Source organism: Nipponia nippon, unplaced genomic scaffold, assembly GCF_047370975.1.
Source record: "Nipponia nippon isolate SJK-2023a ecotype South Korea unplaced genomic scaffold, ASM4737097v1 scaffold_34, whole genome shotgun sequence".
In the NCBI taxonomy this organism is placed as follows: domain Eukaryota; kingdom Metazoa; phylum Chordata; class Aves; order Pelecaniformes; family Threskiornithidae; genus Nipponia; species Nipponia nippon.
The window spans coordinates 780,129-808,052 of record NW_028262352.1 but is presented as its reverse complement, the minus strand read 5'-3'; the positions used below and the strand labels follow the sequence as shown (position 1 = coordinate 808,052).

Here is a 27,924-nt window from a genome sequence, read left to right as displayed (position 1 = left end):
CACGTTGAGGGGGAGTAGCCAAGACCAAGCAGCAAAAACATCATAGCACATTCCTGGGTAGTCCTCAGCTGCCAGCATCTGATTAAAACCATATCTCTCGCTGTGAGTGGCTAACTGATCTGAAGGCGAGAGTACAACTGAATATTTAACCAAGGCCCCAGTCCCAGCCAGGCTACCAGCTGCAGTTGTTAGATCATGCACAGATCGGCACGGATCTAGCCTGTAAGTAGCTTTGCGAGCGGGGCTCAGCTCCCGCAAAGCATGCGGGGGCTGTCACCGGGGGAAAAGGGAGAGCTTTTTTTCCCCCAAGGATGTGACAGACGGTGCTCGTGGCGGGGCTGCCCGGGCCATTGGCCCCCTGGAGCGGCCGTGCCGCGGGTGGTGGGCGCTAACAAAGAGGTGGGCGTCGGGAGGGGCTCCAACTGTGGCCAGGCCGGGGCTCAGCCTGTCTCGTCTACTCGCATCTTACTGCAGTCCCGGGCAAAAGGTGCCGGTGGGGCTGCGCTTTTCCACCGAAAGCCGGCGAGATTGCGGCGCTGGCAGCGCGGAGGGGTGGGGGGAGGGTGCCGGGAGTGCTTGAGCTCGGCCGTGCCGCTGCGTGTGGGGGGAAGCTCGGCGCTGCCCGAGCCGGGCTGTGGAGGAGTGTGTCCTGGCTGAGACAGGGTGGAAGCTGTCTGCATCCTGCTCTGGGCTCTAGCAGGGCCGGCGCCCTAAGGAAGCTAGAGCGCAAAGCAAATTAAACACGCGTTTTCACTTTTGTGTGTGTGGAGAGGAGGGGATTAAGAAATGAAAAAAATAGGTATATAAGCACAAAATTTCACATAAATAACTGAGATGAAATAATCTCTCTAGTAGCAGAGAGGAGGAAAGGGTTAGGATGCTGTGAAGCAGGGGTGGGCTTTTGTTTTGGATAGAGCATCCTTGCTGGGCACCCCTTTATCTGCTGGTTAATCTCAGGATGCTACTTGTGTCTGTATTAAATAAGTATAGTTTAAGATGTCCAGGATTAACAGAAATGAGTCTTCTATCTTGTCAGAAAAACTAACTTCTTCTTTGGTGAGACTCCAAGTCTAATGATCATCATAACACTTTTGTTGGGGTAGTGCCTGTGCTCTGAGCAGTAAGATAAATACAGGTGTTGCTAATACAGCTAGACTTCTTAGTAGCAGAGTTTCTACCCCTTGGATAAGCTGAGACTGGTTACTTGAGCACTTGCTAGGGAAGCATGTAAATCCACTAGTAAGGTAGGATTAACTTTGGGGGGGGAGGAATTGTTTCCATCTTCTCTTAATGAAGCTAGTTTGCCTTAAAAGGCTATGTTTTTGCCTCAGAAGTCTTCGGTAACTTCCATAAACAAGACTGTGCAAAATGGACCAAATCTGAGAGCATGTAGGCTTAGATTTGCCCATTGTATGCTAAGGAATGGGCATAGGTATGCTTAGGGATGGGAACTCCTGTGTAGATAGGCAAAATAGAGATGCAGATTCAATTAGAGAAAAGTAATTATGAAGCTATGTATTCTAGCTGGCTGTGAAGACTTATCAGGCACTGGTAAATTGAAAACATGTCCTGGTGTCTGATAGTGACCTATTGGCAGTTATAACGCTAGTAGGTCTTCAGATGAGTTTCCATTAGGTGATTATAGGACCTTCCAGGAGGTGGGTAAGGCAGTAGGTGGCTAATCAGAGGGGCAAATCAGATACAAAAGGAAGTCTTCAGCTGAGAAGGGGATTGTCTGAGGGAGTAATCCACCATGTACATTTAAAGAATCACTGCAGTCACATCCAATGCAATTGCTCTTGAGGCATAATTGGGCTTCCAAAATTCCCTGAATGGTCTGAGGATGTGGTCAAGTCTAAAGCAGAAATTTCTATTAATAGTAACTCACTAGAGTTTGCATTTGGAGGAGGAGAACCAAGTGGTAGAAATAGCACTCACATTTACTATTCACACTTACTAAATGAATGTCGGGTGAAACATCAAAACAGAGGCTTTACTCCAAGTCATGAAGTTTGCTAGTTTAGGAAGGCTCAGGGTAAAGTGGAGTGAATGCCAGGTGCTCCAAGTCTTAAATAAAGAGATGGTTCTGCTGAGGGGAATCTAACAGGGTCTTTTGTGCTTGTCACTGCAGACAGGAGATTGGGAGAATGATGAGCACTACTCTGATAGTCCTGTAACTTATGATACTTCTCATCTGTTGTGCTTTTACTTCAAACAAAGCTATTGGCTGAGTACCAGCAGTTGTACTCAGCACTATCAGTTGGAAGGATAGGCCAAATGCCAAAAATCTGGCATCAGCTTCCTCTTGTGAAGGTAGAGATGGTTATCTATTCTAATGTGTGCCTTCTGCTGTGTTTCCAAGTATACATCTGTAGTACACAACCCGCTTTCTCATTGAGAAGAGTATTACTTGTCAAAGTGCCTGCATGACCCTATTATTGGACACTACAGACCAGTAGCAGCTATGGATATACTTCTTGCTTAAGGCCTTTACTTCATGAGCAGATATGGAAAGAAGCACTCTAAACAGGTGAATATGATTTATGCAAAGGGTGGCAAAAAGCTCTTAAATTTTTGTCTCTGTGCAAAAGCAAATAAATGTACTTAGTGTCAAGGAAGGGGAGTCAAGGGCTGGTGTCTGGGCAGGATGTTTAGGATAAAAATGACAGCTTGAGATATGAAGTAAATAAAAGCACATAATATGCTGTAGTCACTGAGTATTGTTGCCAAACCTACAGATTTTTTTTTTCCCTCTCCTATTGATGCTCTTCTCTTGGTGACCTTTACACTGCTAGGATGTTTGTGTGGCCTGCTGGGTTAACCCAGTTCTTGGGAATGCTTGTGGACTTCATTCAGCAAGGCTAGCAATATGTGAGCATTTCAGAAGCAAAGTTGCTTGGACAATGAAGCAATAAATTCCACATCCAGAGAAAGCCAGCTTCCTCTGGAAACAGTACTGATGGTACAAATCCTGCTTGCTGGCTAGATTCTGTCAAAAGAAATGATGAAGAAATAGCATGAAGGCACCTTGTAATCTGCAAGGATTTTGGAGAAAAACCCTAGTTCTTGCATTTAGACTAAGGGATTATTAGTAGAATTGAGACACATACACCCACTCCCAGGAAATTTCAGAGTAGGACTGCTAAGAGGTCTTAATGAGCTTCTGCTGTGAAACACAACCAAGAATAAGCCACTATTCCCCTGCCTCAGCATGGACTCCACAGAAATACAACTTGGGGTTATGTTAGAAGGATCAAATAGAATAAGGTGTCTAAGTACTGTAACTGACAAAACAAACTGACTTTAGGAACCTGGGCTTGAGGCTGTATCTGGGTTCAAGGGTCTCAGGGTTATAAAGAAGCTGGATGAAGCATAGTGGCAGGCCTAGTCAATAAACAAGAGGTACCAGTTTCAACAGGATTAGCTTGTTTATACAAGCTGAGTGCTGAACAAAGCATCATCTTCCATCTAACTCATGTCAGCCCTGATTGATGGGGACATAGATCATTCCAGTTTCCCCTCTGCTGAAAGGATGTGCCTTGCATATGCTATGAAGTGCTTGAGGATGAAGTGTCTCAGCTGAAATGCCCTGCAGCAGACCTTTACTCCCAAGTATCTATGGGGTTTTTAAAAGCTTCTAATAAAGCTTCATAGCTGGTGCATGTCACCCTAAAGCTCAAAGCTCAGACATTACAGGGATAGTTAAGGACAGACTATTGGCTTAGGAGCTGAATTTCCTGCTGCTCTGTCAGTTCATGTTGCATCCTTAAGCAATAAGTGAAATGCTTGATGAGGATTATCTCTTGAAGTGAACAAGTAAGTCAGGGACAGGATAATAGACCTTTACATTTGGGAGGCTTCATGACCATGTCAGTTAGTAACTGGCTCCTCTAGCAAAGTATACTGAACTCATAATGCTGATATGTCACATAACTGCAAGTCTCCTATAAGAACTCTAATATGCCTGCCCTATGGCTAAAACACTTAGGGATGAGACCTTCTTCCTAGGAAGGGATAGGACAAGTTGGGAAGACTAAGGATGTAGTGTTAATATTGCAACCTGTATTTCTACCTTATAGATTATCTTCTGTGCTCCCTCAAAGCAGGGTTATTTGTGTTTTAAAGGAGGGCACATGGGTCACTATATGAGTAAGAAGCAGTTTTCTAGTAGCTTGAATAGCAGATTTAGCTGCAAACAGCTGCTAGCCTGGCTGATGGAAGGTAAATTCTAGAGCAGGATGGAAGGCTGACACTTGTCCTTGCATGCTTCTGATGGATGGGCACATCCACATAATCTGATATCAAGACCATCATAGAGATGGAAAGTTAGAGGGAGCCTGGTCAGGATTACTTCAGAGTCTGGATTTAGGAGCAATAATGTAAACTTCCTCTAATGTACATCACAAATGTGTAACTACAATTACAGCTGCCTTGATTAACAACTACTTTGCTTCCAGGTTGCTTGGTATATCCAGTGAGTCTCAACAAGTAGTATTGACAGAAGACTGAGTGGTAGGCACTGCAGGCACATGGCCTGAGATTCCTCATCCTGTGAGTAGGCAGGTGATACTTTCCTGAGCAATAGCTGCAACAGACAACTGAACTCTGGCTCAGGAGCCACCTTCTTATAGGGCTTCAGTACTGGAGGCTGGAGTGAGTGGTATAGAGGAGTGGCCCCTTGACAAGTTGTAAAGCATGCTGTCTTTCTGGAAGACTGATATGAAGAAACTTCTAGTGGATAATCTAACTATATAATCTAAGCATAAGCCTGTGTTACCAACTGAATAGCTCTCTAACAAGAAAGAGTATACTAGAGTATCTATCAATCTCTTTGTAAAAGAAGAATCTGGAGTTAAGATGCTGGTATTGCTGGTGCTGAGAGTGAATGGGTTTTTTAATCTGAGAAATTAACTAATAGGTTGGTATGCTAAATGCTGAACACAGAGGTTGAAAAGACTGCTACCAAGACTTGTTGCAAGATGCTGTGTTATTCCTGGAACAACTCATAAGTTGAGATAGACTAGCTAGGTGTCTGAACGCTACCTTTGGACACTGAAGTGCCTGGTTGAAGAATAACTCCTGTCTATCAAACAGACTATGATAGTGCTAGTTCCCTTCAGCTTGAGATGAAATCTTCAAGGAACCAGTTAGCAATAGCACATGAAGAGCATTTCACTTTCTTCCTTAAAAGTAAACAGAGGGCAACAGTTGCTAATTTATATCATACCAGTTTGTTTAAACTAGTCATGACTTCTCCTGAGACCTCTGTTCTAATAGTTCTGCAACAGCTGTATTGATTCCCATGACAGGGGGGGGGGGGGGGGGGGGGGTGTGTCCAAAATAGAGCTACTGTGGCAGCTGGGTTGAGAAGTAACTAATCATCTCATCAGTAATGATGTGCTCAAAAGCATAGTACAATGGTAAAAAGTACTGGTCCAATTGCACCACTTGAACTGAGTGATCTGTTCAGTTCCAGCTGTTAACTTAGTGATGTTCACTTGTCTGTAATTCCAGTGATTCAAGTGTGCAGAAAGCACTTTTGGAAACTTAGTTTAAAATTCTATGTTCTTGCTAAAAACCAAACAGATCAGACTGATGCACTGATAACACTGTTCTGATCAACTGATGAAATAGCAGTTGGCAAATAGACTAAAATGGTAAGATGTCTGGGTAGTGATTCACAGGCATGATCATGTACCAGCAATGGTACATGCCAACAACTGTAGCTGACATGACTAATTAGAGTAATAAAATTTCTATATACTTCACAGTAGGTACTGGAGGGAAGGGAGCAGCATGAAGGAGGTATTCCCTGAGGTATCTATTATCACACTTCTATCCTGCTAAGTAGGTGGATGTCACCCTTCCCTGTTTCTCATTACTGGCTGTATATGATCAAGACAGCTGGACCATGTGCCCTATTCTCCAATATGTAAGTACAGCTGTAGCTTATTCCAAAAGGGTATTCCTGTTGGTAGAAGAAGCCCTTGGCATAAGGCTGCCTTAATACCTCTGCAAAGTATTGATCCATACTCTTCTAGGTGAGAGGACATCAAACAGGGCTTAAAAGGAAGTTGCATGAAAGAAGTAGGGACAACTCCCTAAAGTAAAATCCTGTTAATCTGGAAATACTGTGGCCAACAGGCTGAGTGTCTGGCTTAACCAAGGCCATGATACCAAGCAAATGATCTCTTAACCACAAATTGGTTTTCTAACTACCTATGGCCTAAACAGGACAGCTGAATAGTTGGGGTTTGTTTTATTTTAACTTGGGTTAAAAAAAACTCATCCTGGTTTCCCTGCTATCAAGGAATCACAGGAGAAACTGAGTGGTGGGGGCATCATTAATCTAGACCTTACTGATTGAGGGAATGATAGGTAGCTTTGCTTGTCAGGTAAGGTAGGTCAACATCCTTTTCAGTTCTCTCTTACAAGACTAACTACAGGGGCTTGGGTTAGACTTGGTAGAATAAGACCCTGTATTTAGTTGACTTTCTGGCAAGTGATGCTGTTCTTGCATTCCAGACATAGCATAAACTGGAGGGGAACAGTCCCTAAGCTATGAACTCTTCCACCACTTGTCTTCAAGCAGGTACTTGTTATGTATTAGTGTGAACAATATATATCAGGTATAACCCTACCTGTAGGTAAGGCTAATATCTTTCATGTGTATTAGTTGCTGACTATGCTAGTTCTTAACAGACTAATTTGATTATTTTCATAGAGGAGACAAACTAATGGTAGTGCTTTCATCAGAGCAAGCAGCTGGAGTTTTCCATCTAAATCATAGTAATCTTGTGTCATGTTGCAGGAGGCTTATTTAACTTGAAATCAGACACTGTCATATGCTAGAGCAATGGGTGTTCTAGTAATGAAACAACACTTATGATATTTTATTTGATGCCTCAGCATGAATGACCCTGTTTACAAGGTAAAAGTCTGAATAGCACAATGCCTAGTGTTTCTCAAGGCTACTTGGGGCACTATCATTGCAGTAGGGAACTAGGCAGAAAATGTGATAGCCAGTTATGCACACAGGGATTTGTTAGATGCAAATGTCAGTCAGTCATACAAGGGCTCACACAAATGCACTATTATACTTCTAATGTGGGTAGAATGCTGCTAGTCAAGATTGTCCATTATTAGTAAATGTATCTGGCTTTACAGCTTTGACTCTTGCTAGTCATTTTATGTATTGCTGTTAGCCTTTAGTCTATTTCTTCAGCCTGCAAAACTGAAGTCCTGAATTCACTCAAGTGGACAGCTTGTCTACCACCCTTCTGAAGACAGCTCTTCTGTCAAGAACTTGATGGCTAGAGATATTTCTAAGGATACATTGTGCAGGTCCTGATATAACCTTCTAACCGGAAGAACCTGAAGCATGTTCAGCACTTGAACTATTGCTGTGCTTCTACTTACTACTTCATCCTAACAGGCTATATTGCATTTGACAGTAAAAGCTTCTCTTGTCCTCTCCTGGCCTCTCAGATTCTAATTTGAGGTTAATATTTACATGCAATAATTCTTTAAGCTGAATCATGTACTTGCAGTATCAAGGGACAAAGGAGGAACATGGGCTGTAAAAAGGACAAAGTATTAGAGTGCTGAGCAGATGTTTATCTTTCTTGCCTCTGACTTTTTTCAGTGTCCCTAATGTCTTCTCAGACAGCCTTTCATCAACATTAAGGCAATTATCTTTGTCTGCTGAGGGGAAAAAGCCTGTCTGTTGGGTGAAAATTATTGTCATAGAATCACAGACTCATAGAATCGTTGTCCAGTCTTAAAATCCTGTGACAAGCTACAGCCATAATGAAGACCCTCAATTCCCTGTGCACAGGACAGAAATTGAATCATTAAGAGTAGCTACTGTGTTGCCACCCCTTGCTCAAATAAAGGATAATTGTGAAAGCATCTCTTGAGGGGAAACTAAATGTTGCTCAACAAAATTGTTTGGCATCTGCTTCAGTTCTTGCTAAGAAACAGGTATTTCAAGGATGTCTTGTCACTTCCAACAGCTCCCCTTGTAGGGAGTTCAGAGAAGACACCAAGAGCACAGTATGCCCAAAGTCTTAAGACTGACTTTTTCCAGGGTAGATGTGTGGAAATAAGTACAATGTTTGAATGGGGAGTTGCCTGACTTGAGATAATAGGTAACAGCTCATACTTCAAGGCCTATGTGTTGAGGGCCTGAAATGGTCTTCCCTGAAGGAGTGATCAGTAATCACTTTTCACAGGATAGTCCCTATAGGAAAGGAGGGAGATGCTACTAGTGGCCTCTTAACAAGCCCTTTCTGGAGTAAATTGAAAAGTGAGTGAGCAAAATGTGGTGTGTAGCTACTGATACAGGCAAGAGTTTGGGGCACTTCTCCCAGGGAAGCAACATCCAGAAATCTGTAGTTTAAGACTTGAAATAGTGCATTTAGCATAGTAGTTAAAATGGGCCATACAATTGCATAGCAAGTAACTAAGCTGTGGTGATAGCAATGGACTTATCTACATGGAGAAGATTCAAAAGACATCACTTAACAGTCTGCTGACATAGTTGCTGTGAGAATGATCTTGCTCTTCACTATGCCAGTATAACTGAAGGCATGACTTTCCCTGCATGAAAGCACATGCATCTCTAATCCTGCCACACTGCTAGCTGGCTCTTTTCAGATGAACTCAGAATTCAAGTGTAATAGGACAGTTCTAGTCTCTTGTTGCTTTACTCCTGCAGTCTGACTAAGGGACTGAGTACTGCAGAAGGAAGCCTCCAAGCAAGAACTGCAAACAGAAGATTTTAACCTCACTTTAGTTACTGGCATGTAGACCACACCAGCGCTCTTCATTAAGAAAAGCCAAACTTAAGTGTGACAAATACCTTGCACTGTAGCACAGCTTTGACTTGGGTCTAAAGCATAGAATCCAAACTTAATTGTGGATGAGACTCTCGTACCTCAAGCAGACTAGATTACTGCTATGTAATGTTGCTCCCTGCCCCAGTGAAATTTTAAAGTAAAACCTGAGGGGATTTTGTGCTAGTCTAGTGGCTTAACTTGGATGTCAAGAAGTAGCTATTTAAAATATGAACTTGTATTAAGGTAGCCTTTATCTATCCTTACATTCTTAGTTTAGCAGCTAATTCTCTTGCTCCAGAGATACGATTCTCAAAGATACTGAATTCTCCAAAGGTATGATAAATAACTGTCATGTACTGTGAGCTCTCACCAGGTGAGATGAGCTGTGCCAGACCTCAGATAGGAGAATTTGTCCTGTAAACTGGCTGGAAAGCTGTCCTTAACCTTCTCAAACTGAATTGTTAACACTGAGAATGGCTGAACCCTTGCAAATACCCCTGTCTTACTGTGGAGAAGCTCAGACTTATGTGTGTCCCCCTGTGCTGCTTGGGGGGAGGAGGTAGAGAATTTGGGAGCGAAGTTGAGCCCGGGGAGGGGTGGGGGGAAGGTGTTTTAAGATTTAGTTTTTATTTCTCATTACCCTACTCTGATTGGATTGGCAATGTATTAAATTAATTTCCCTGAGTTGAGTCTGTTTTGCCCATGATGGTAATTGCTGAGTGATCTCTCCCTGTCCTTATCTCAACCCATGAGCCTTTTGTCATAGTTTTCTCTCCCCTATCTAGTTGAGGAGGGGGAAGTGAGAGAGTGGCTTGGTGGGCACCTGGTGTCCAGCCAAGGTCAACCCACCACACCATCTTCCTCCACCTTGGAGTTTTGTGGCTGAGTCTATGCAAATAAGTGGTCTGGCCTCCATGGGATGGAGGCAGATGGCAATAATGGAGGGATGACTAGAGTATAAAGATGACAACTGTCCATCTGGAGTTCTACCACTTTACAGTTGCCAAAGTGAGGTCTTGCTTGTGTATATTTGCTCCTTCCTAGGTTTTTTTTTTTCTTATTGTCCCTTAACTTTACTTCAGAGTCAGATACTTCTGTGGCTGTATAACACCAAAGCTGGGTGTAGCTCTGCCAACTAAACTGTGGAAGTGGGATCACTGACAGGCAGGACTCAGTACCTTGAGGTTGCTGTTTCTTCTTTCCAGCATGGAGCTGGGTAGAATGTCCTAAAGCTCAGCTCCTAGAGAGCATGTCTTCAGGCATTAGTGGGCTTCAGTGTTCAGCAAAAAAAAAAAAAACAAACTGGACTAACAGGTCTAATGAGAATATTTATTTTTCAAGGTAAAATATTATGCCTGCCTACTGATTGTTGTTTGGATTTTTAAAAACTGCAGCAAGCATAGCTGACCACCATCTCATCATGTCTACTGAAGCTGAAACTACTACTATCAACAGCCAGCCTGAGCAACAGGCTCCACTGAAAGCACAACCTTCAAAGAAGGAAAAAAAGAAAGGTAAGGGATACTTACCTCTTGAACACTTCCTCTAGTCAGTCTCCTTAATCTTTTGCACTTGTCTAAAACTAAGATCACTCTCACACCATAGTTGAAATAATTCTGAGATTTCAAGCTGACTGGAAGAGTGAATAAATAAGCTAGTAAAACAAATCTAACCAGAAGGTAGGCTTTTAGCTTGAAAGCTTCCTAGCTTTAAGTTTTGAAGCTCTCTGTTCCACTTGTTAAATGACTCATTTGCTGAGCCTGACAAGTCACCAAAAGCCTGGAGAAATGAAAGCCTACTGAGGAGGTGATCAGACCCAGGACCATCCTAGTAGCTGTCGGTCTGAACCTGAACTCACTTCCTCCCCTCCCTCGAGAGAGACAGAGAGTGACATGCTGGACACAGATTCTACTCCAGAAAAGCTAGAAAACTCATTTAATGAGAATTATTGTAGATAATAGATTTTTTTTTTTTATAGATTAGGTCATGTAAATGTAACTACCTCAAACAGAGGTACATACCTAGGTGCACACTCTGAGTATGTTGAGCATGCAGAGAAAAAAACCAAGCAGTTCTGAGGTAGTGGAAATAGCAAATATAGCTAAAATACCAAGTGATTACAGAGATGGGGGTACCAGGACTTGTAGAAATGATGGTGCTGATATAAAGTTCTAGCACAGGGACTAGATGATTCTTGTATGCCAAGAAGAGATCTGACTATGCCAGAACTAGAGGCTAACATCTGAAAGGCTTACTGAACATCCTGTATGGCCATGGGAAGTACCACTTTGCTTGCTATTGTTGCTTAGCACTTATATCTACTTGGCTGTTGCCTATAAATATTTTAGTCTTTTATGTGGCAAACAATTGTTCTTGAAGTCCCCAAATATTAAGCATTGGGCTCCACCCTTTGAACTGAGGCCAGATTCTTTAAGAACACTGTAACCTTAAAGGAGTAACTATCTTGCAGTGCATGCACTACTGGAAGGACTAAGGTTGTTATTCAGTTATACTCAAGGGACAGTTTTAATATGTACTAATATGATGTATTTTTATATTAAAAAAAAACAAAACTCTCAAAGCCACAACATAGACATTTTTCTCTTTAAAATGAACAAAACAAACAAACAAAAAAAAACCAACCACAAACCTTTCTCTGTCTCCAGGGCTGGAAAAGACAGATGAATCTCTCTTGGCCAGATTCAAAGGTGATGGTGTAAGATACAAAGCTAAACTCATTGGCACTGATGATGTCCCAGAGGCAAGAGGTGACAAAATGAGTCAGGATTCAATGATGAAGCTGAAGGTAAAAGCTTGACCTGGCATGTAAGGAACATCTTCTGGGTAGCCTTCAGAAAGCTGATCAAATGGTCACTTTGGCATAACTTAAAATACAGCTTATTAGTAACATAGTAATAACAGCACCATCCTAGATGGACATAACTTCTAAAGCTGTAACCCCTTGCTCAAAGGACAGTGTTTCTCTAATGGCTTGGGAATACTCCTCTGGGTCTCAGCATGGATGTTAATAGCATGAGCACAAATAGTGAGCTTGGGTTTTGGGTGGGGAGGGGTGAACTTTGTGCCATTTAACATAAGAACTGCAAAGCCCCCTGCAAGGGGAAACTGTACCAGCAGCACACAGTGGACACCATAAAAAGAAACAACGAGTACTCGTAGTGGGTGACTCTGAAGGGTATTGAGGCACCCATCTGCCAACCTGACGGGGAGTCACGAGAGGTATGCTGCCTTCCAGGAGCTAAGGTTTGAGACGTGGCCGAGAGGGTGCCACAACTCATCAAGAAAACGGACTACTATCTGTTGTTACTATTTCATGTAGGCATGAACAACACTGAAAGCCAAAACCTGGGTAAAATCAAGGAAGACTTTCAAGCCCTGGGGGTGCAAGTGAAAAACATTGGTGCCCAGGTTATCTTTTCCTCCATTTTGCCAGTTTGAGGGAAGGGGGTAGCCTTATGCTAGTAGTAGTGCATATCAACTCCTGGCCACGTGGCTGGTGCTGTCGTGAGGGTTTTGTCTTTTACGACAATGATGCATTCTTCAATGACTATAACATGCTAGGGAGTGATGGAATCCACCTGTCTAGGAGGGGCAAGGGAATCTTCAGCAACAGGCTGGCTAACTTGGTGAGGCGGGCTTTAAACTGAAGGACTCGGGGGGTGGGGTCCAAAACAGAAATGCTCATGCCACCACATCCAACTGGGGAGTAAGTCAGGCCAACCAGAGCAGTGACAAATGTTCCTTAGCTGTCTCCCAAGATGTGTACGAGAGGAGCAACCACCTCAAGTGTATGTATACAGATGCACACAGTCTGGGAAACAAACAGGAGGAATTGGAGCTCTGTGCCCAGTCAGAAGGTTATGATATCATAGGAGCAACTGGGACATGGTGGGACAACTCACATGACTGCGGAATCACGATGGACAGTTATAGGCTGTTTCGCAAAGACAGGCAGGGAAGAAGAGGTGGAGGAGTCGCACTCTATATTAAGGAAAACCTCGAATGTATCGAAGTCAACTATGGTAATTGTGAGTGGTCTATTGAATGCCTCTAGGTTAAAACTGGGGGTCATCTCCAAGCAGGACCTTACAGTGGGCATCTGCTACCGACCTCCAAACCACGACGATAAAGCCGATGAAGCAATATTTGGGACACTAAGGCAAGCTTCTGGTCAACAGAACCTGGTTCTCATGGGTGACTTCAACTACCCAGACATTTGCTGGAAGAACAATACAGCAGCTTGCATGTCATCCATTAAGTTCCTGGAATGCGTAGAGGACACTTTCCTCTTACAAATGTTAGATGTGCCAACCAGGAAGGAGGCACTGCTGGACCTGCTATTCACAAACCAAGAAAACCTGCTTTGTAATATCTCGGTCAGTAACAACCTTGGCTGCAGTGATCACAATGTTGTGGCGTTTGGGATCTGGCTGAGCATGCTGAAGGTTAGCACCAAGACAAGGGTTCTAGATTTTAGAAGAGCAAACTTCAGCTCGGTCAGAGCTCAGTTGGGAGGGATTCCGTGGGAAGCTTCCATGGAGGATAAAGGAGCCAGCGAGTGCTGGGAGTTCTTCAAGAATGCTCTCTTGGAAGCACAAAACCAGTTTATCCCCTATAAAAGAAAGGGAAGGAAGCGGAGCAAGAGGCCCCCTTGGCTCAACCACGAGCTCCTGGGTCTGCTTAAAACCAAGAGAGATGCATACCAGAGATGGAGAAGTGGAAGATTGTCCACTGAGAACTACAAGGGCATTGCCAGAGTGTGCAGAGATGCAGTTAGAAAGGCAAAAGCTCAGCTTGAACTGGAACTGGCCAGAGACGTCAAAAATAACAAGAAAGGGTTCTTCAGGTATGTAATTTGCAAGCGGAAACAGAAGGAAAACATAGGCCCACTGTTAAACAGTAGAGGTGAATCAGTCACCAACAATGCTGAAAAGGCAGAGGTTCTCAACACTTTCTTCACCTCTATCTTTATCAACACTCTTGGATCTCAGGCGTTGGGAACGAAAATCCAGGAGGATCCAAACATAGACCCACCATCAGTGAAGAAGGAGTTAGTATGTGAATTATTACAGGAGCTTGACCCCTACAAATCGATGGGCCCTGATGCCATCCACCCGAGGGTGTTGAGAGAGCTGGCTGATGTCATTGCGGGGCCACTCTCCATAATCTTCGAGAAGTCGTGGAGATCGGGGGATGTCCCAGAGGACTGGAGGAAGGCGAATGTTACCCCTATCTACAAGAAGGGCTCAAGGGAGGATCTGGGTAATTATAGGCCCATCAGTCTTTCTTCAATCCCTGGGAAAGTTATGGAATGGATCCTCCTGGGGGCCATCACGAGTCAAATGAAGCACGTGATTGGGAAAAGCCAACATGGCTTCACCAAGGGCAGATCGTGCCTGACAAATCTGGTGGCCTTCTATGATAAAGTGACCTGCTTGGTTGACATGGGGCGAGCGGTGGACGTCGTCTACCTGGATTTCTCCAAGGCTTTCGATACAGTTCCCCACGGCCTCCTCCTGGAGAAACTGATGTGTTATGGCCTAGACAAGTGGTCTGTGCAGTGGGTGAGGAATTGGCTGGCGGGCCGCACCCAAAGCTCTTTTGGGTAAATGGCTTTTGGGTAAATGGCTCTTTTTCAAACTGGCAACCCGTCACAAGTGGGGTCCCCCAGGGATCGATATTGGGCCCAATGCTATTCAATATCTTCATAAGTGATCTGGATAACGGGATCAAGTGTAGCCTGATGAAGTTTGCAGATGACACCAAACTGAGTGGGGAAGTAGACACTCTGGAAGGGAGAGCCACCCTGCAGGAAGATCTGGATAGGCTGGAAGAGTGGGCTAACAAGAACCTTATGAAGTTTAACAAGGACAAGTGTAAGGTCTTGCACCTGGGAAAACATAATCCAGGAGTGCAGCTCAGACTGGGATCCACCTGGCTAGAGAGCAGCTCTGTGGAAAGGGACCTGGGGGTCCTGGTGGACAGGAAGCTCAACATGAGTGAGCAGTGTGCTGCTGCGGCCAAGAAGGCCAATAGGATGCCGGGTTGCATCAAAAAGGGCATCACCAGCAGAGATAAAGAAGTCATTATCCCTCTCTACTCGGCGCTTGTCAGGCCACACCTGGAATACTGTGTACAGTTCTGGTCCCCGTTATACAAAAAAGATGTGGACAGGCTGGAGGGGGTCCAGAGAAGGGCCACCAAGATGATCAAGGGTCTGGGAAGCCTGCCGTATGAGGATAGGCTGAGAGAGCTGGGTTTGTTCAGCCTTGAGAAAAGGAGGCTTAGAGGTGATCTCATCACCATGTACCAGTACTGAAAGGGGAGCTACAAAGAAGATGGAGACTCCCTTTTTACAAGGAGTTGCATGGTGAGGACAAGGGGTAACGGGTACAAGTTACTCCCAGGGAGATTCCAATTGGACACGAGAGGTAAATTTTTCACAATGATGAGAACAGTCAACCATTGGAATAATCTCCCCAGGGAAGTGGTTGACTCAGCTATGCTGAACATGTTTAAGACTCAGCTGGACATGGTGCTGGGGCATCTGGTCTAGATTGTGCTCTTGCCTAGAAAGGTTGGACCAGATGATCCTTGAGGTCCCTTCCAACCTGGTATTCTATGAGACCACAAGTTGGCATCCTATGACAATGGTGACACCAAGAGATATAGGTAAGCCAAAGAATAAATGAGACCCTGCAGCAAGAAAGAGGATTACTTCTGGAGAGCAGAACCCTTGCATAGCTTCAGTCAGGCTACAAAAGCTGGTAAGAATGCTGCTATTGCAGCAGTTTTGTGAACTAAGATGGGAAGCTTTTAAAGCTCCTAAACATTTACAGGGGAAACACAATCTAGTTCTGAGGTATCACCCCTAACTTGGTGAGGCATATGTTGCAAGAAGAATGCTGCTCTAATTGTACAGTTGCATAGGAATAACTAGATTAGCACTATACAGTCACAGCCATGGGCTCATGAGAAATATAAGGAAACAAGTTAAAGACCAGTCTAAAAGATGTCTCATCAATACTTTGATATTCATCCTCTTCAGGGAATGGCAGTGGCAGCCCGCTCCCAGGGTCAACACAAACAGAAGATCTGGGTGAACATCTCCCTCTCTGGTATCAAGATAATAGATGAGAAAACTGGGGTAAGATATGACTTGTTATTTTAATGTGATTCTTAAAGCAAGTGAGGCGCTTGGAAGTTAGGCCAATCTGAACTAGATTCATTAATAGCATCATGCCCCCCTTCTGCATATAAGAATTGGCTTGTGTAATGGGTTGTAAAGCTGAAGCCTCCTGCCAGAAAGATAGCTACATCCTATTGTAGTTAATCAAAGCCTGATAAATTTGAGTCTTGAACTGGAGTCTTCTAACAATCTTAATTCTAACTATAGAGAAGAGCAGCCATTATGTTTCCTGCAATTTAAATTAATATTTCACCCCCCCCCCATTCTAGGTCATAGAGCATGAGCATCCAGTAAACAAAGTCTCATTTATTGCTCGGGATGTAACAGATAATCGTGCCTTTGGCTATATTTGCGGAGGAGAAGGCCAACACCAGTTTTTTGCAATAAAAACAGCACAACAGGTATGGATCAGAGGCCCTTTTTCACTTGCTATGAGTAATGTTATTGTGTAAACACTTAACATCTGATAAGGGTGTAGTGTTTTGCTAGTAGCCCTATGAGGTGTAGGGGAACATCAGCACAGATGGATTGGTCCTTCTCCTAGAGAAGGGCAGTAGGAATTGACTGTACACAAGTGGCTTTTATCTTGTTCAGCTTCTCTGTAGTCCAGAATAAAAACACTGAAGTAGCCTTGCTTACTATGATTAATCTTGCTTAACATGTCCATGAACCATGGAAGGCATTAGTGAGATGAACAGAGCCATTATCATGGGCTTTCCTGTACCAGTGGCCTGTTGCTGTCAGCAAGAATGCTAATTATTGAGTTGGATATCTTTGCTGCTAATTCTGAGTGAAGCTAAAGATGTTAGAACTGCACTAGTCTAGTTCTCATGATGCTTTGTCTTGTGCAGCAGTTTCTGGAGCCAATGAATTGCAGGTCTGGTCCTCCTAGAGTTACTTCTGGGAGGGATTCTGATCTTTCTGTCACAGGATTTCTGCATGGGGGGAAACCCATATGCAGGGTCTGTCTCTATGAAGAGAAGCTGTGCATAAGTGGTACTGGAAACAAAGTACTTGGAATTACTGCTGAGTATTATGCAGCTTCCTAAATGACATGAACTTAAGTTGAATATTTATCATTTATTAGCTTGTCATTATAATGTCTTTATAATGGTCATTAAAATGACTTGAAGAGCCAAGGCTACAAAGCTAGTAACTTCCTCATACACATCCCTGCCTGCCCTCCTGAAGAAGTTGGCAGCTTCAGACCCACTACAGGTGATACTGAAGGGTTCCTTGTTGGAGCATGTTATTACTTTAGTAATAGCTGTAACACCCTCACCTAAGCCTGTTTTATTAGTTTATTGGAGTCCTGTGTTGTACTGGCTTCACTGGAATTGTAGATCAAGTACAGAAGCCTTCTGTGTGTGCTCTGGAGTGGAGTCTGTTCTCTGAGCTTTTCACCATGGGGTGCTGCTTGCCAGCCTATAAGCTTAGCCAAGCTGTGGAAAGCTCTTGACTTGCTGCTAGTTGTTTTTAACACAAACTTGGCTAGCTGATAAGTAAGGATTTCTGCAGCTCTAGACTGCTGCAGCTGTACTGTTTGTCAAAGGTGATAACTCTTGAAATGGCTCTTCCTGCAGTTGCACGTCTAAAAACCCTTGATTAGGAGAGGATGATGCTCACATGTAAACAGTGAGATCTGTTCAATAGATTCTTTGCTTGAGCTAAAGGCAGTACCTTTAGCAGGAGGACTTGTCCTACTCTTAGATAATGACACAGCTGCTATGTGCCTCAAGCAAAAGATCCAAATCAGTGTAGCTGAACCTGCCACCATCTCAGCAACTACTCAAAACATTCTTGTTAATGGGTGTGCAGGGAATGCAGATGCAGTGCCTTTCTAATTCACACTAAATTTCTATCCTGATACAGATATCACTTAAAGCTGGTGTCTGCTCCATACATTTGAGGTGATGATAATCTTACCTTATGCTTGCATCACTGATTTACCATTTGCATAGTGTTTAAAATAAGTGTAGTACTAGCTATAGAAGCTGTCTCCAGGTTCAGTGTTGGAGTTGGTAGAAAAGAGGGATGCAAATTGCTTTTCTCATGAGACTACCAGAGGGTTTGGATACCCTTTTGCTCTTTTGAGAAAATATGATTAGGACTTGCCATGTACTTATGAAATCTTGCGCTACATGCTTTTAGCAAAAAAAAAAAGTAGGCTTAGTACAAGTATGGTCACTTTCCCTGGGGACTTAACAGTTCTAAGTTGGTTGTGTCCCATTACCCTTGGATTCTGCATAAGCTCTCTTATGCAGAGACTAGACAGTTATTTAAACTCTTGTTTTTCCTGTTATCTCAACCTTACTGTTGCACCATTTAGGAAAGTTTGGCTTGCTGCTCCCTGGACTTCTACTGAAGCAAGCTGTGAAGTAGTACATGGCCTAAAATCTACATTCTTTTTTTAGGCTGAGCCTCTAGTTGTTGATCTTAAGGACCTCTTCCAGCTAATATATAATATGAAGAAGAAGGAAGAGGAAGACAAGAAAAAGGCAAGTAAAATTATAGAAACTGCATTAGCCTGCATAGAAATAAAGCTTGTTTCAGCTTTGGCTTGGTTTTTGGGCTCTTGTGAGACTTTACGCTGAGGTCTGTCTAGAGCCAGGATCATTTGAGGCTATTGGTTGGTAGTTGTACCAGCAGTTTGATTACCTCCTAGATCTGGTAAGCTCTCCAAAGCAAGAGGCTTTAGATGTTCTACATGATATCTAGGTACTAAAAGCCTTTTCTTCAGGGTGAAGAAGCAAGTAAGACTGAGGTAAGTCACTCCAACTCAGCCTCACTTTATTAGGTATGCTGCTGCGATACAACTACCTTTGACTTTCTGCTAGCATTATGGAGGCAACATCAGATGCCCAATTGCATTGGAAATGGGAGTAAAAGGGGTCTCCAGAACTAATATTAAGTAGTGATCTCCCTCATACTTCCTATTTCCATTACTTGCTTTTTCAAGCCTGTAAGTCCCTTGCTTAAGGCAAGTTTTGATATTCCAGTTGTCATTGACACTGTTGTCCATCTATTACAGAATGGTAGCGAAGCACTACCTGCTGATCAAGCTGACAAACTGAAACTGGTAGGTTAAATTCTAGAGCTTTATGCTGATGCCATTAAGTTCATAACTGACTGTCTCAACATTGTGTGGGAAATTGTATTGGGTTTGCATGGCAAGGTTTTGGTAGTGGGGGGGCTATAGGGGCAGCTTCTGTGAGAAGCTGCTAGAAGCTTCCCCTATGTCCGATAGAGCCAGTGCCAGCTGGCTCCAAGATGGACCTGCCACTGGCCAAGGCCAAGCCAATCAGCAACGGTGATAGCGCCTCTGTGATAACATTTGGGGGGGGGAACTGCGCAACAACCTGCAGCCAGAAGAGAAGAGTGAGGATATGTGAGAGAAACAACTCTGCAGATACCAAGGTCAGTGAAGAAGGAGGGGGAGGAGGTGCTCCAGGCACCAGAGCAGAGATTCCCCTGCAGCCCATGGTGAAGACCATGGTGAGGCAGGCTGTTCCGCTGCAGCCCATGGAGGTTAATGGTGGAGCAGATATCCACCTGCAGCCTGTGGAGGACCCCATGCCAGAGCAGGTGGATGCACCTGAAGGAGGCTGTGACCCCTGTGGGAAGCACATGCTGGAGCAGGTTTGCTGGCAGGACTTGTGACCCTGTGGGGGACCCATGCTGGAGCAGTCTGTTCCTGAAGGACTGCACCCTGTGGAAGGTGCTGGAGAAGTTTGTGGAGGACTGTCTCCCATGGGAGGGACCCCATGCTGGAGCCAGGAGAAGAGTATGAGGAATCTTCCCCCTGAGGAGGAAGGAGCAGCAGAAACAACGTGCAATGAACTGACTGCAAACCCCATTCCCCATCCCCCTGTACTGCTTGGGGAGAGGAGGTAGAGAATTCAGGAGTGAAGTTGAGCCTGGGAAGAAGGGGAGGGTTTGGGGGGAAGGTGTTTTAAGATTTGGTTTTTATTTTCTCATTATTGTACTCTGATTTGGATTGGTAATAAATTAAATTAATTTCCCCAAGTCGAGTCTATTTTGCCTGTGATGGTAATTGGTGAGTGATCTCTCCCTGTCCTTATCTTGATCCATGAGCTTTTTGTTAGATTTTTCTTTCCCCGTCCAGTTGAGGAGTTGGAGTGGCAGAGTGGCTTAGTGGGCACCTGGTGTCCAGTCAGGGTCAACCCACCACAAAAATGCAGTATTTATAGATGTGTTTACAATAGATCTGCGTAATGCTTGATTCTTGCTCTTGTAAGAACTGTAACACATACTGATTCTTTCAATATTTCTGGCTTCAAGGGAGTTGACCAGATGGACTTGTTTGGGGATGTGTCAACGCCTCCTGATGTGAGCAGTCCCACAGTAAGTAGAATCTAGCTTAGTTATCTTGGTTCTTGCTTTGAGAGCAAACTTTGTCCTAGTAATAGATCTGTTTTGGTTTTTTTTACTTTGTTAGTCCTGGTTTCACTGAGACATCTCTTTAGCTATCATCAGTGTACAAGTGTTTTAGGGCTATAATAGTATCTACTTACTAACTAGAGTAGCTAATGTTATTCTTATCCAGCAGAGTTCACTTGAGACTGTGACAGAGATAATACTGTATTGTTAGTCAGATGCCTTTAGAAATATGTGCTAGCAGTACATGCTTCTGCTGTTATGAGAGCTATTACCGAAACTCAACTAAAGACCCTTAAAGCTAAAGCTCATCTTATGGACAAGCAAATACTTTAGTCCCTTGGAGTGGACTCCTGGCCACTCTAGATGGGTGGCCCTATCTCAAGATGTGGCCTAACCACAAAAGTATGCATTTAGCTTGTCATAGCTCAGTGTGACCCAAAAAATCCTACTGGTTTATTCTAGCACTATAAGCCACCATCAGCCATGATACAATTGGTGCTGCAATAGGTGTCAGTCCAGCTAGTGACCAAGTCTTAGCCTTCTACTGCCAGCTTGGTGGAGAGATGGCATGTTCATCTCTTACACCTGCAAATAGCTCTCTAATCTTACTCCAAAGCTGAGAGTGCAACTTGAAGTCACACTAAAGCAGTGTGATTTCACAACTTGTCAAAACAAAGGACTAGAATTCAACCAGGGCTTCTTGACTCAAGTGAAAGCCTAGGTACAATAACTTCACTGTGACATTGAATACTTATTAGTATGATGTGTTGGACACCAGGATCTCTCCTTTTGCAGCTATTTTCCTTGAGCTTGTGTACTATGCAGCAAGTAATACATAAAGCTAACTTTATTTTTTCTTTCTGAACAAAAATAGGAAACTAAAGAGATTCTGTTAGTGGATCTAAACTCTGAAATTGAGACCAAACAGACTTTTGTAAAAGAGGATCTCTTCTTGAATGGCATCGCAGCCTCTCTTCCACAACTAAAGCCACAGCCACCCTTCTTGCCTGAGAGTTCTTTCTCTACCAATCTCAGCTTCTTTCCCACACCTAGTCCAGACCCTTTCAGTGATGATCCTTTTGCACAGCCAGACCAACCTACACTGCCTTTATTTGATTCTCTAAAATCTGCTGATCAGAAGGAAAGTCTGAGTACCTTGACACCAGTGGGTAATGGTGCTTCAAATGGTGATATTGACTACTTTGGTAAACAGTTTGACCAGATTTCTAATAGAACTGGCAAACAAGAAGCGCTAACAAACCAGTGGCCATTTGAGAGTAAGTTGCCTGCAGCAAGAACTTCAAATGGGGTACCAGAGAGAGAACAGAATGGCTTTCTTAAAGCCCCATCAAACCTGTTTGTGCAAGGTCCTTCCAAAGGAGTATCTCTGCAGAATGGAGTAAAGCTGGATTCTGAAAGCAATATCCAGCTCATGTCACATGAGTCTATAACAATTAGCCCACCACCACAAAGTACCAAGCCAGGAAGAGGAAGGAGGCCCATCAAGGTGAACAATGTTCAAGTAACTAATGGTGATATGCATGCTGTTACTTAAAGAAGCTTTTCTTTCTTCATACTGTGTAACTGGCTAAACAGCTTCATAGCACATCTACTCTTTCACCTGCTACACTTACTCTAACCTCTCTGCAGCCATGGTACATTCTAATACATTCTAACATTCATGAATGCTTCATAGTAGCTATGATCACTAAATTATATACTTTCTTCCTTAATGCTGCCATACTTCTATAAAGGTCTGGTAAGTATGCTGCTATGTATATTAACACTTGATATGATGTCAGAACCTGTTATGGTAGTTGTATGCCCATCAGCCTGTGGTTTCATAACAATGAGGTACTAGTACTAGCTTACAGAAACCTATGTGGTTTTGCAGTACCTGCCTACTGAGGGCAATCTCAATGACTTGCCTGATTAGACACAGGGTGGCTCTAGGTCAGCTGCATTTGTCTTGCACTGAAATGATGCAAAACTCAGTTGTTGACCTTGCCGCAGGGATCACTGCGGACTGAGCAGGAATGTTGGGGGGGTGGGGAGAGCTCATTATGCTAGCAAATAATTCAGTCACTTTAAGTCTTATTTTTCTGCTGTTGACTTGTAACTACTATATATTATACCTATTTAATGCCATGCATCTCAGTAGGTGTGAATGAAATGGTGAGGTTTGAAACTCTTATACTTGGTCTCTAAAGGATGTATCAAAGTTCTCAGCTCTGCTGTAGCTGAAATAAAAGCTTGTAGCTCTGAACTGGGGGGGTCTTGATCAAGCTAGCATGTGTTCTGACATGCTATCTCACAACAGCTTTTTTCTTTCTAGACTGCATTGAATGACTTGTTTAGCTCAGACTTGTTTGTGCCAACTACAGAGAGCCTTGGCTTGACCTCAGTGGCACAGATGGGACCTGTGCCAACTAATCCACTGGACCTCTTCAAAACAAGTCCTACCACAGCACCTCCATTGGCTGATCTAGGTTAGTTCACAAAGTGAAGCTCTTGCTCCGATCCAAGATATCTGTTAACACCAACACAGGGGTTCTAGTTGTCCTTTACTTCATGTGCAATACCCTGCCCTTTAAACCATGTGCTGTCTGCCCTAAACTATTAAATTCTGTGAATAGAGCCCTAAACTTTGCATCCTTAACTGGAACAGGGTGTTGTTTTTTTTTTTGCTTAAACTTTGACAGCAGCTTGCTGCTTCAGGTACACAAGGTTCAAGTGTGCCAAGCACAACTTGGGAGGCCAGGGTAGCACTGCTGCAGAGTCTTAGTAATAATTTACACAGAAGTAACTATATGGTAAATGCTTAGTCCTGGCACAGAAGTGATAGATGTATGTTCCTAGTCCTGTTCTATCAACCTCAATTCTGTTCTTCCAAGACCAAAATGGAGCAAAGTAAAAAATGTTAACCCCCTCCCCCCCCCCCATCCCCCAATGACTTCATTTTAAGTGTAAATCAACAGTCTTTTGCAAACAGCACTTGAAAAATGTTTTGCTGGTACCCTTGGTGGAATTGATACACTCCTACTTGAGGTCTTCAGATCACTGAAGTGCTGTGTAACAACAATCTCCCCCCAGGTGGCTTGCCAGTAACTTCATCACCATGGAGTGTACAGACATCTGCCTTCACTCAAGCTGCATCAGTCTTTCCTGTGTCTATGATGCCTGCTCAGCCTACAGGATTTACTCAAGCAGTGCCAAGCTGGAGCCAGCCTGCATCTTTTGATCTAGCAGCCTCTCAGACCTCTGGTCTCTGGGCACAGCCAGCACAAGTTCCATCTACTTTATGGGCACAGCCATCCAGTGCTGTAAATCCCTTCCAGAGTAGTGTGTTCCCATCTTCAACACTACCTGCACAGACCTCATCTGTACTGCCCTCCATGTCAACAACTAGCCCACTTCAGCCACCACCTAGAACTGCACCTCAGCAGGAGCTATCCAAGAGAGAGAGTGATGCTTTTATTGCTCTGGATCCACTTGGTGATAGAGAGATGAAGGATGTCAAGGAAATGTTTAAAGACTTCCAGCTGACAAAGCCACCTGCAGTGCCAGCAAGGAGAGGAGAGAAGCAAAGCCTTTCAGGTGCTTCTGGATCTTTCAGCAATTATTTTAGTAGTAAAGTAGGTATTCCTCAAGATAGTACAGATCATGATGATATGGATGCTAGCAAGCTGTCTGCCAAAATGACTGAATTTTTTTTTTTTTTTTTTTTCTCCCTGCTTGGATAGCTGCTCAGGCTGATCACTATTCTTTTCTGATAGAACTAAAAATTTGATTTAATGGTTACTGAAACAGGGTTGAAGGACTATCTCCCCTAATAATGTTAAAGAATTGACCAATGTCAGTGGCCAAACACTGATACCTAGTGCCTAAACTACTTGACTAGACTGAGGTAAACTAGGTCTGTACAGTGTTAGAAGTCCTATCTAGCTTAAGTGTACTGAGGGACAAGCAGGAGAGAAAATTGAGGCCACTCAAAGCAACTTCTGTGTGGGTCTCTGCACCCAATTAGGTGAGCTTTGGTGTTGCTATACAGACAGAGCTGTGTACTTGTTAAAGCTGTTTAGTGATATAGCAGTATGTCTCTCTCTCTTTCCTAGAACCACCAAAGCCTGTTCCCCGACAAACTGTGCTGCCAGCTGATGATCTATTTGAAAGTCAAGCTAAACCAGACCTGTTCAGTGCCTCATCTGTAAGTAGTAAAAAACCCAAATGCTGGCCCCCCCCCCCCCTTGGGGAGTCTGTAACCAGTTCCCTAAGCTACAAGCCCTACCATGAAGTTCTTCAGCCCTGTATTGGGAGCTTCTACAAAAGACTGTAAAATAATGTAGTTGCAGAAGTCTTCCACTTTGGCTATGCTTACCTCTCTACAGAGCAGACAGTGTGAACTGTGCAGCTCTTTAGCTGAACAAATGGAAGGTTCCCATGTTCAGTACCCCCTGGGGGAGGAAGTGGCTTTACCATATCACTCCATTTGGGACACAGCACTTGAAGCCCTTGGTGGAAACTTTGGATCAATTCTGGAATGCTGACTTAAGACATTTAGCATTTGGCTAAAACCAACCTTGTCATGACTATACTGGCTCAGCTCCAAATGAATGTTCATTAAGCACACATGGCTTTTCTGAAAGATACCTTGCCTCAGACTAGGATAACTGCTAACATCAATTTAGAGCCCTTTTCTCTTGTTAAAGCAATACAGTTAATGTGTATTTAGCAGACACTCCGCAGTATTCTCTTTCCAGAAGGTGTTTGGAACAGGAACTATCTGATACAAACATGCAGAATAAACCTGATGAAACCTGGAAATCCACTAACAGCCTATGATCTCTCTTTCTTAGAAGGAATCTCAGAAACAACCTTCTGGTCCTTTTGGTGATCCTTTTGGTAACCCATTTGCATAGATCAGGTAAGTCTTCCACTAATAAGACAACCTACTTCATTCTCTGAAATTTATTTGGAAAAGTTTTGGCAAAGAGCTAGCTAAAAAACTACACTGGATTAACTTTAATGCTTCTCTGAAGTATGGCAAACAGTCCCTAAAAGAACACTTCTGCTAGAGTATCTCTATTCAGACTTGTATATAGCTGCATTCTGGCTAAGCCTTAGCTGGCTTCACTTTCTTAGAAATATTGATTTTTATTCTTCCATGGACTTAAATCTCAAGGCCACAATAGATCTAGATTTCCCTTCCTTGAGGAAATTTAATGAGTAAATGTGCTGAAAAACTCAGAGGGGCTGACTAAAATCTTTCAGATATCTCTTTAGGAGAGTGTTAACACACAGTGCCCTGTACAGCTTTCTGAAGTTTAATCCCCTAAATATTGCAGGTTTGTACTCTGGGTGGATTACAGTAAAAACAGGATAAGGGCTATTAGAGCTTTTGTCACTAGAAACTAATGTAACTCAAACTTTTTTTACCATTGACTAGAGAACATGAACTGTCAAACTAGCAAATCTATTCTTCTGCCACACTTCTAAGTCTTCCCCTGAAATACTGTCTAGCTTCTAACAGAAGACAAGTGTTGCTATTTATTGCTTTAGTTTTTGTTCTATTAGTGGCTCTAAGCTAGTTTAAGCAATAAAACTATAACTTATAGCCATCCTAACCTTAAGTCCTTTTCATCATGCTAGGCATAACCAGAAAAGGAAAAAATGGAATAACTGGACCTTTTCTCAATATGACTCTTCTTGTTTCATTTTGCTGTCTGCCACTCTTGCTGCTGTTCCATGATGTCTGTAATCTAAAACATGTCCAGGTGGATCGAAACATGAACCTTCAAAGAACATGCTGTGAAGATGATAATTCAGGGCAAAGCAAATGGAAAGTTGGACTTGTGCTGAAGACCCAAATTCAAATTGGTGGATGTTAATTTTACTTTAGTTCTTTGCAATCATCTTCCACAGAAGAGCTTAGCAATGCTGTTGTGCATCTTGTAAATATGGTCACCACAATTCCTCTTTCTGTAACACTTACTACCCTAAAATATAGGAACTGAATGTACCTGGGGAAGAAATGCTGCCTTCACATAAGGGAATTGAATTAGTAGCTAAAACTCCACACCTTGAACAACTAGCATATTATCACAATAGCAGCCAGTTGTGAAGTTAAGTGGACACTACTCCTAATTGGTGACTGGACATATGACTTGGTCTCTGAGCCACAAAGATGTAAACTGTATGGTGGGGGGAAAAAAATCCAATACTTGTCCATTTAACTAATAGTAAAAGTAGCACTCTGCCATAAATGTGTAATAAAGGGACTAACTGTGGGGTCTGTAACAGAACTGCTGGGATCCTGACTACTAGAGGCCTACACTGTAGGGACAGATAAGCTGAAACACTTCTTGCAGAACACTGAGGTAGTCATGGACACTAACTGTTGTCTTGGTGCTAATCTGGCATTTTTCAGGGAGGAAAGCCTACTAGGATTGCTTTTTTTTTTTTTTTAAGGCGACTTGGCAGGCAAATGGAACAAGCAGATAGGCTTCTTGCATGTGTATATCAGTGAATGTCCCTGATGTTGCTCAGTTTGAGTTGTCACGTGGTATAATGTGGCATGTTTCCAGTATGTTAGACAGCAGAAAGACAATCATGGCTTTACTCCATGCCTAGATTCCTTGTGAACAGATGTACCACCTCTGTGCCATTAATGTGAGGTAGTCCTCAATCTCTTGAAAACAGTGCCTTTTCTAAAGAACCTCTTTACTAACATCTCTAAATCAGTTGGTTATAACTGACTGTAACAGCTACATTCTTGGCCAGTGGTGATGGCTGATGTGTCAGAGGTTTTTCTGGTAATGCTAAGTATAAACTTGAAATAGTATTGTTAAATCAAATGCTTAAGGAGTTGCTGAACTGGAGAGCTAAAAAAAGTCAACTTGAAGACAGCCTTAGTACCAAATTCAGCCAGTCATACAATTAGTCTTGTGTATATAAACTTATCTTGCACTTTCTGTAATACAAAAAAAGCTATAAATTTAAGCATCTCAAACTGGAAACGTAAAACTTATGGATGTTATACTGTTATATAAAACTGTAGTATCTCAAGTGATGTTACCTAATGACATTAAAAAGAAGCAACTCTTCATAGCAAGCTAACATCAGTGTGGTTGTTGATTCTGTCCTCCATAACTCAATCTTATGATCTAGTTGACACTAGGAGTTCAGAGCCTGCTAAAAATTTTCTGTCTCACAGGTTCTTACTATAGCTGTCTGATAGCATAGTCTTAAGTCTTTCTGTAGCTTCTTGCATCAGGCCTGCTCAACATGAGCTGTCCCACAGCAAAATATAAAATCTCCATCTGCCTTAATAAAATGTCACTAGAGGCTCATTCCATTAGCCTGAGTTTGCTACTACTAAAGATGCTTTCTTGTTCCCTTCTGCAGGACAATGGAAGCTGGGTACTTAAATTGCATTGCATTCAGAAGTTTCATTCATTCAACTTGTCTATTCCA

General features: G+C 43.1%; 1 protein-coding gene across 6 annotated transcripts; it reads left to right on the top strand.

Moving 5' to 3' along the window:
* The first annotated feature begins 59 nt into the window (after positions 1-59).
* On the top strand, positions 60-27,845 carry LOC104017925 (disabled homolog 2-like). 6 transcript variants are annotated; one of them, XM_087770951.1, is made up of 14 exons: positions 60-222; positions 10,235-10,354; positions 11,507-11,646; positions 15,910-16,008; positions 16,320-16,451; positions 18,465-18,548; positions 19,082-19,129; positions 20,353-20,415; positions 21,326-21,958; positions 22,787-22,940; positions 23,545-24,086; positions 24,567-24,658; positions 25,308-25,375; positions 26,101-27,845. In XM_087770951.1, exons 2-14 carry the CDS (start codon positions 10,261-10,263, stop codon positions 26,337-26,339), a joined length of 2,388 nt encoding a protein of 795 aa, XP_087627077.1. In that variant the 5' UTR covers positions 60-222; positions 10,235-10,260; the 3' UTR covers positions 26,340-27,845. The 6 variants fall into 6 exon arrangements, with proteins under 6 accessions (XP_087627077.1, XP_087627078.1, XP_087627082.1 ...); XM_087770952.1 differs by having other exon boundaries at positions 10,182-10,354; XM_087770956.1 differs by having other exon boundaries at positions 23,545-24,048; positions 26,101-26,238.
* The last annotated feature ends 79 nt before the right edge of the window (positions 27,846-27,924 follow it).

Excerpts from the sequence above, each read along its gene's own strand:
- LOC104017925 (XM_087770951.1), top strand. The coding sequence starts at position 10,261 with ATGTCTACTGAAGCTGAAACTACTACTATCAACAGCCAGCCTGAGCAA. Across the intron at positions 19,130-20,352 it reads AAGCTGACAAACTGAAACTG|GGAGTTGACCAGATGGACTT; the intron begins GTAGGTTAAATT and ends TCTGGCTTCAAG. Across the intron at positions 24,659-25,307 it reads ACCTGTTCAGTGCCTCATCT|AAGGAATCTCAGAAACAACC; the intron begins GTAAGTAGTAAA and ends TCTCTTTCTTAG.